At 38.0% G+C, this 8024-nt stretch overlaps 1 protein-coding gene across 1 annotated transcript; it reads left to right on the forward strand.

Moving 5' to 3' along the window:
• Window positions 1-5492: 5492 nt before the first annotated feature.
• Window positions 5493-6849, forward strand: si:dkeyp-73d8.9 (uncharacterized protein LOC100170838 homolog). Its single transcript, XM_063193468.1, has 4 exons — window positions 5493-5662; window positions 5748-5858; window positions 6022-6090; window positions 6507-6849. Exons 1-4 carry the CDS (start codon window positions 5624-5626, stop codon window positions 6582-6584), a joined length of 297 nt encoding a protein of 98 aa, XP_063049538.1. The 5' UTR covers window positions 5493-5623; the 3' UTR covers window positions 6585-6849.
• The last annotated feature ends 1175 nt before the right edge of the window (window positions 6850-8024 follow it).

The raw sequence follows: 8024 nt of genomic DNA on the forward strand, positions 1-8024 counted from the left end.
CTTTTGTGGGTGTACATGTCTGCATCCAATTAACAGTAGCCTAATCATTTTCCTCTGTGTCATTAACAGAATATGTAACATGTAGCACTGGTCCTTGGAAAGAAAGTTCTCTGGTATCATCTCCAGCACAAAAGGGTGCAGAGGGATATCAACTCTGAAGACAGTGTCCAAGTCTTCTTTAATGTTTTTCCAAAACGTTTGTATCGCTGGACAGTCCCTCATCCATTTATGTGTTTTCATATTTCATGTTTACAGTGGGAAATGAAATACTCATGTAGGCCTATACGCCTGTGCTTGGATGACTAGAGAATCGTAATTTTTTGTGTGTATTTGTTACAGTCCCTGGAACAGTGTGGGGTTAGGGGCTTTGCTCAAGGGTACGACTACCTCACCCATGAAGTGAATTAGGGAGTGGAAGGGTGGGAGTCCAACCTGCAACCCTGTAAAACCCATTACAAAATAACTAATTTTAGAAAACTTCTTAAAGTTATAAAGTACTCATAAAAGCTGTGAATTAGGCCTACAATACTTCAGTAAATGTTACTTTACACCCCTGAATAGTGGACCTATTATTTCATGGTAAGCAGTATAGTTCTCTTTCAGTCGATTTGAATGGTTACAAATGGATGACTGGACATCATCCTTCAGGATTTTTGTAAAGAGTCAAATTCATGCTTACTTCAATCATAGCTGGTCATCTATGTCCAAAGGCAGCAAGCAGCCCCAAAGCATGAAACTCCCACCACCATTTTTCACTTTTGACATGGCGTTCTTTTTGTCAAATGCAGTGTTTATTTCACACCATCAAAAAGTTCACCTTTTGTTACATCTGTCCACAGAATATTTTCTCAGAAGCTTTGTTTGCATTGTCAATGTGGGGTTTTAAAGAAAGACATTTTGAGACAAACCTTGATGCTCTCCTTGTCAGAGGTGACTTTGGCCTTGGAACTCTGACATGCATGCAGTGTTTGCTAGTCTCTTTCTCATGGTTGAGTCATGAACACTTTAATTTTATGGGGTATTTAACACCTCCAGTTGGTAAAATGTTCTGTGTTCCTCTCTGAACTCTTGGATCCCCCATGTCTTCTTGGGGTAAATTCAGTGTGATAGCCACTCTTAGAAATGTTCACCATTACATCATGTATTCTCTAATTGTGGATAATGGCTCTCACCATGGTTTGCAGATGCCCCAACGATTTAGAAATTACTTTGTTACCTTTTACAGTCTGAGACATGTCAATTATTTTTTATTATAATATGCTCCTGAATGTTGATGAATCACAGTGTGCAGATTCGATATGACCTACTACACATTGTCAAACAGGTTCTATTCAAATAATATCTTGATTTGAAAGGTCTTGTAGCAGCCAGACTTGGGCTGCTTTGAAATATAACTCAGTTGTCAGCCTGATCTCCAAAAATTCCGTGCTCCTGGACACGGATGTTAAGGACACGAAATCCGTGTCCAGGAGCACGGATTTTGCCAAAATTCCGTGCTCCTGGACACGGAATTGTTTTCCGTGCTCCTGGACACGGAATTGTTTTCTTGTGCTTTCTATGGGCTATTACCACTGCACTGTGTTAACTCTATCATTAGAAAATACATACCAAAGGCTAATCCTAAACAAAATAATGCTATAGCAATTTAAGTTGTGCCCTGACCAAAACATTCCCTAACCTTAACCTGTCATTAAAGACATATTTTTCAGAAATACCTTTTCCAGTTGGTTGCTAGGCTATCAAACTCATATAATGAATGAAATAAAACTAGCTGTGCCCAGACCAAAACAATCCCTAACCCTAACCATTCAGTAAGAAATGTTTTTTTTAGACAAAATATTTGAAATTAGAAAAATCCTGAGAAAACACAAGACTGTGGAAATAGCCTATAGAAAGCACTTCAAACAATTCCGTGTCCAGGAGCACGGAAAACAATTCCGTGTCCAGGAGCACGGAATTTTGGCAAAATCCGTGCTCCTGGACACGGATTTTGTGTCCTTAACATCCGTGTCCAGGAGCATGGAATTTTTGGAGATCATGTTGCAGTTGTCCACAATAATATAATTAGATACCTCCTCATTTAACAAGGGGGGCAATTACTTTTTCACACAGGCTCATGCAGGTTTTATGACATTACTCTCTTAACAAATGAAATAATCACTGAAAAAATGCATTTTATGTTTGCTTGGGTCATCCTTGTTTAATGTCTACATTTGTTTGGTGATCTGAAAATGTTAAGTGTGCCAAATGTGCGAAAAAGTAAAAAAAAAAAAAAAAAAATCCATAAAAAAAAAATCAGTAGGGGGGCAAAAACATACACATGGCACTGTATCTAGTCCTCTTAAAAACCATCTGCCTCCAGGCACAGACTCTGTGGTCACTGTCAGGTCATCCATGAAGGCGCGGATTGGTGGTTGGCGGATCCCGGAATTAGACTTGGGACCCCTTCACTCTGGCTCTGCAGATGTCACCAGCATATTCATACAGCCAGAGCAAACAGGACCACTGAGATGGTACAGTATAGCCTGTGATGATTCCCTTCCCCAGTCTGTGCCACTCAAATGTAATTGACCCTGAGCCTGAGGAGACCCTCAGACTGAAGTCTCCATAGTGCTCCAAGATGATGTCTCTTACTCTGGCCAGAAAATGATGCCTCTCCAGTGTCTCAAAAACCAGCTTGTGTGGTAGTGAGTCATAGGCATTGTCAAGGTCCAGCCACAGCACCACCAGGTCGCCCTTGTTCTCCCTAGGCCTCCTTTAGGAGTTGAGTGACCACACCAGTGTGCTGTAAGCACCCTGGTCAGGACCGGTTCTGGTCAATTTGGTGCCCTAGGTGAGCACCCCTCTTTCCTTTTGGTGAAATTAGAAATTGGCATGTGTAAACACAGTGTCATACCACTGATTCTTGAAAGTTTGGCAAAAACATGTCCCAGCAGTAAAATATTAATTCTGTTGAAAATCAACTAAATTTTCACAAACAAAATGAACCCAGGTAATGGCCAAGGGGTCTGTTACACGAATACACAGTTGTTTGAAATATTTAAGTGTAATTTTATTACTTTTCATGGCTATAAACCTGTCCACACCCTGTAAAAACGCCTGTCCCAAGGACTGGCATCATCATTTCAATTGACTTAAAATACAAAAATCACTAACAGAATTGAACAATATCACCATGATGTGGAAGACCATATTAAAGTGGTTCTACAGATGTGCACATAGTGGATGTAAAACAATATTTACTATTATTTACTGATTGCTCAAAATGTGTCCAGCATATTGGTCACCACCGTCAGATTTTTTCTAAAAGACAATAAAATCAGGTATGCACAAGGTAATTTTCATTACTGAGGACCCCTTTTCAAACCTTTAGCTCTACTGCCTACTTCACCATCACTGAAGCTCCTGTAAGTTTATTATTTTGTCCTCAATTTGTTAATTTGTTTGGACACTGGTACTGTCCCAACCATAAACTGTCAACACCATCGGGGGTTTTAATAGTATTGTATTACATTAATGTTAATTAAAAAAAAAAAATTTCAGAAAAGGTATGAAGCACCCAAGAAACAGAGCGAAAATGAAATGGCTAATGTGAACAAACAATGCATAATATTTAAAAGAGTGTTTTTTTGTCTCACACCGTCAGATGTCACCACCGTCAGATTTTGTTCTGCTCATCATGTTGATCCATATTTTACTAAATTGTGCTGGTTAATGAAACATTACTAGGCATGTTAGTAATAATTGTGATCCAAAATGATACTCTAGCCACCACTGAGGTGCATTTGGAGGTTTTTTTTGTCAGAAAACCTGACGGTGGTGACATCTGATGGGGTTCGCCAAAAAACACATGTTTTACGTGTTTTTGACATGTTTTAAGAATATGCATACAATAAGTATCTACAGTTATGTTGAATTGTTAAAGTAATTCACTTTAATACAGTAAACATGTGTTTTTACTTCTAATTCTGTCTGCCGCTGTTGACAAAACAAGAAAGAGCCCATTTTATGAAAAATGTTAAACATGGGGAGCTTGGCCAATGCATTCACTGCACAGCCAAGACCTACATCTATGATAATACACCTCTATATTTTGGATTTGAACAACTTAAAAGCTGTTTTTACCACATTTTCAACAACCAGTGGCTTACTTCCTAGATAATCTAACTAATGAAGAAAAAACACACAAAAATAAAGTGTTTATGCAAGATGCCATTGACTTGAGAGGGCTATTTATTTTGCTAAATGCAGGTACTAATTAGGCCACTTTCACCACTCTCAGATTACTGTCACCACCGTCAGTTCTTAAGTCACCACCGTAAGAAGGAGTTTTGGACATTTTAAAGGAATGTGCTTACAACATTTTCCTTAGGAGTTGTTGAATTATCAAAGTAATAGCCAATTTAAGCCTACACGAATATTTGTGAAATTACAAAAAATTGTTTGTTCTATTTAGGCGTTAAGTAAGCATCGTATGACGGTACATATTTTAAAATTAGAACACATGAAACAGTATTAAAATAGAACAAAAGTGAATTTTCAACATTTAAAGGCATATGTGTGAACCAAAAAATACATATAATCACTTAAAAACTCCAGATACATATGCAACCAAATCAATACAATTTTAATAACTTTTAATTGTGTCTGACGGTGTTGACAAAAAACAAGGTATGATCAGAGAAAAGCCTGATTTCTGAAAAAAATACATAATGGGGAGATTGGCCTTGTGCATTTCTGAAAAGCCAAGACTTTAGTCTACGAGGATATACCATATAATTTTGTAATTCACTTTGTTTTTTTCTGTCAACATTAAAACCTGTTTTAGCCACTATCTCAAGAATCAGTGATACATCTGAACGAGCACCGCTGATCTAATGCCTACATATGTACTGAGTGCCCATTAATAATAATTGTCAATATAAAGCTTAATGCTTTATTTTACTTGATTTTCTAATTTTGTGGGACTTGACGCCCCTAAGACATTTGGTGCCCTAGGCGACCGCCTGGTCTGCCTATGCCTAGCGCCGGCCCTGACCCAGGTACCCCAGGAAAGCCACCTTTCTGCACGGAGGTGTCGATGTACCTGTTCTTCAAGAGGAAGTCAGACAGTCGCTTAGCCACAACACTGAAGAAGATCTTCCCTGAGGAGCGAGACTATCCTGAACTGACTGAGCATCAATGGGTTAAGAAAGCCCTAAAACTGAAATGTTCATTGAAACCAGATGTAGGGCAAAACTCTGTGTGTGTGTGTGTGTGTGTGTGTGTGTGTGTGTGTGTGTGTGTGTGTGTGTGTGTGTGTGTGTGTGTGTGTGTGTGTGTCTTGTCCACTTATGGTTCAGGGTTCATGTTTTCCAAGAGGAATTCACTTACCCAACGTTTTACTTGCATGTTGCACAACAGTTAGTGCAGATAGACTGTCAGTTTTGAGTTGGCTGTGAGTTAAACAGTTTGACCCCAACATCTAAGGATTTATACAGAAATGAATGCTCTGGGAGTTCTGCCGTTTGCTTCCATAATCCTGTTGGTTACCGCTAGTGGACTGGATTCTTATAATGACAATGACAAGCAAATCATTAATCGTCTGATCAAATTAGGTAACGAAAAGTTAGATCACTTCAGGATGCATTTGGATTATTCACAACACCTGGCACATGATGAGGTATGATGCTTTTGTGATCATTTAGACGCAATGTTTTATATACTTTAGCATAACATTTGTCGACAAAGTTTTTTCTTGATTGCAGTATCCCAGAGCACATTTGCGAATAGAGCTGAAACCAACCAACTGCCCAAGGAAAACTTCAGCACATTTCCACCATCATCCAGAATGTGGTGTTCAGACTGGAGCACGCATAGTAAGTATCATGAAAACTTTGATCCTATACATTTTTATTACTTAATTTCATTGTAAATAACATAATAACTACCTTGTATTTATCTTGTGTGCCTATTTTTAAAAGAAAAAGTATTGTAACAAATATTGTCAATTTGGCTCTTGATAACCATTTTCCTTTACAGCCAGAAATTGACTGTATTGCCTGCCATAATGGCTTTGCTGACTGCATGACTAAACAATACCTGGCACAGGTAAGGTTTATGAGAGTTTTCAAATGCATTTTGTCAAATCATTTCAGTTTAGATAAGTCTGAAGATTCATATGATGTCATGTAATATCTATATGGTCAAAAACCTTATATAGCCTACTATATAGGCCTACTTTATATATATATATATATATATATATATATATATATATATATATATATATATATATATATATATATATATATATATATATATACATTGGTTATTATATTGTTGTTGTTGTTGTTGCTGTTGTTATTAGTATTATTATCATTCTTATTAATAATTGTTATTATTATTATTTCAACCATTCTTAGCCAGTTTAAATGCTTTAATTCATCCAACCAGTACAACTAAAATATACTGGATAAATGTCTTGCTGGATATAATTTGACTTCAGAAAGATTCTCTTCTTTCAGACAATGCCCATGAGAGCACAAGCATGTGGCGACTATGTTATTGGACAACATGGAGTTGCAATGCGGGAAGGGAATTAGCCTGCATGTAAAAACCCAGCCGTGTCAAATGTCCTCTGGAGTGTCACATTACCCCCTGGTAGCAGCATTGGTTGAATAAATGACATGCCATTGATTAGCAATTATCTTCTTCTTCTTCTTCTTCTTCTTCTTCTTCTTCTTCTTCTTCTCCTTCTTCACAATGTACAAAAAGAAACACAGACCAAAGGGATTTGATAAAATGACAATGTTTTTATGGGTCATTCCATTTGCCTTGAAGAAAAGTAAAAAGTAAAAAATAATGAAACCGGAGTGCCACAGTTTCCTCTTCTTTATGTTTTGATATCTACTACTACCTACTAAGACAAGTTTGGGTCCTTGCAGCGCTTCCATTTTTCCAGTGCTTTTACAGGTGACTCAATCACAATTTTCAGCTTGATGCACCAGAGTGTAGGCTACAGACACGCATCCACATCTACAGGTATTATTGGGTACACCTTCCAAGCTTTTGCCTTCAGAAATGCCTTATCTCCCTGCAACAATACTGAGATAGGCTGTGGCATTTCAACTAAGTTCAATCGATACTATTATATAGGGTTCACATCATGGCAAAAAAAATATCACCACCAGCCTGAACCATTGATACAAGGCAGGGTGGATCCATGTTTTCATGTTGTTGACGCCAAATTCTGACCATACCACCCGAGTCTTGTAACAGAAATCAAGACTCATCAGACCAGGCAACATTCTTCTATTGTCCAATTCTGATGAGCCTGTGCAAATTATAACCTTATTGTCCTGTTCTTAACTGACAGGAGTGGCACCTGGTGGTGCCGTGCATTCAGAGATGGTCTTATACCTTGGTTGTAATATTTGAGCTACTGTTGCATTTGTTTCTGTTCTCAAACCAGTCTGGTAATTCTCCATTGACCTCTGGAATCAACAAGGCATTTTCAATCACAGAACTGCTGCTCACTGGATATTTTTTCTTTTTTGGACCATTCTCTGTAAACCCTGGAGATGGTTGTACGTGAATATCCCAGTAGATTTAGATCCTAGTTTCTAAAATACTCAAACCATCTGGCAACAGCAACCATGGCGTGTTCAAAGTCACTCACCACCCCTTGTAAGGTGTTTGGGTCATTTTGACCCGTTTTCAGGGTTTTTTTGCTTGTGAAAAATAGTGTCCTTTATTATTCTTTCACGCTTAGATTCACTGGCTTTGTCTCATTTTCTGTGAGGAACATGGATCTGAAAAAAAAAAAATCTATTAGGCTACATAGGAGGTGTTCCTGTGTCTTTTTGGCCCATATCATTTTGGGGGATTTATATTATACATCAATACTTTCTAAACTCTTTGATACAATACTGATCACATGTTGAGTAGACAAGGCAGAGGGTGAATTATGTGGAACAAGGAGTGCAGATATTGTTCGGTCCTCCAGTTGGGCATCAATGTTGCAACCTTGCGCAAGCTTGGAT

Source organism: Engraulis encrasicolus, unplaced genomic scaffold (genome assembly GCF_034702125.1).
Source record: "Engraulis encrasicolus isolate BLACKSEA-1 unplaced genomic scaffold, IST_EnEncr_1.0 scaffold_410_np1212, whole genome shotgun sequence".
Lineage (NCBI taxonomy): Eukaryota > Metazoa > Chordata > Actinopteri > Clupeiformes > Engraulidae > Engraulis > Engraulis encrasicolus.

Excerpts from the sequence above, each read along its gene's own strand:
- si:dkeyp-73d8.9 (XM_063193468.1), top strand. The coding sequence starts at position 5,624 with ATGCATTTGGATTATTCACAACACCTGGCACATGATGAG. Across the intron at positions 5,663-5,747 it reads AACACCTGGCACATGATGAG|TATCCCAGAGCACATTTGCG; the intron begins GTATGATGCTTT and ends TCTTGATTGCAG. Across the intron at positions 6,091-6,506 it reads CTAAACAATACCTGGCACAG|ACAATGCCCATGAGAGCACA; the intron begins GTAAGGTTTATG and ends CTCTTCTTTCAG.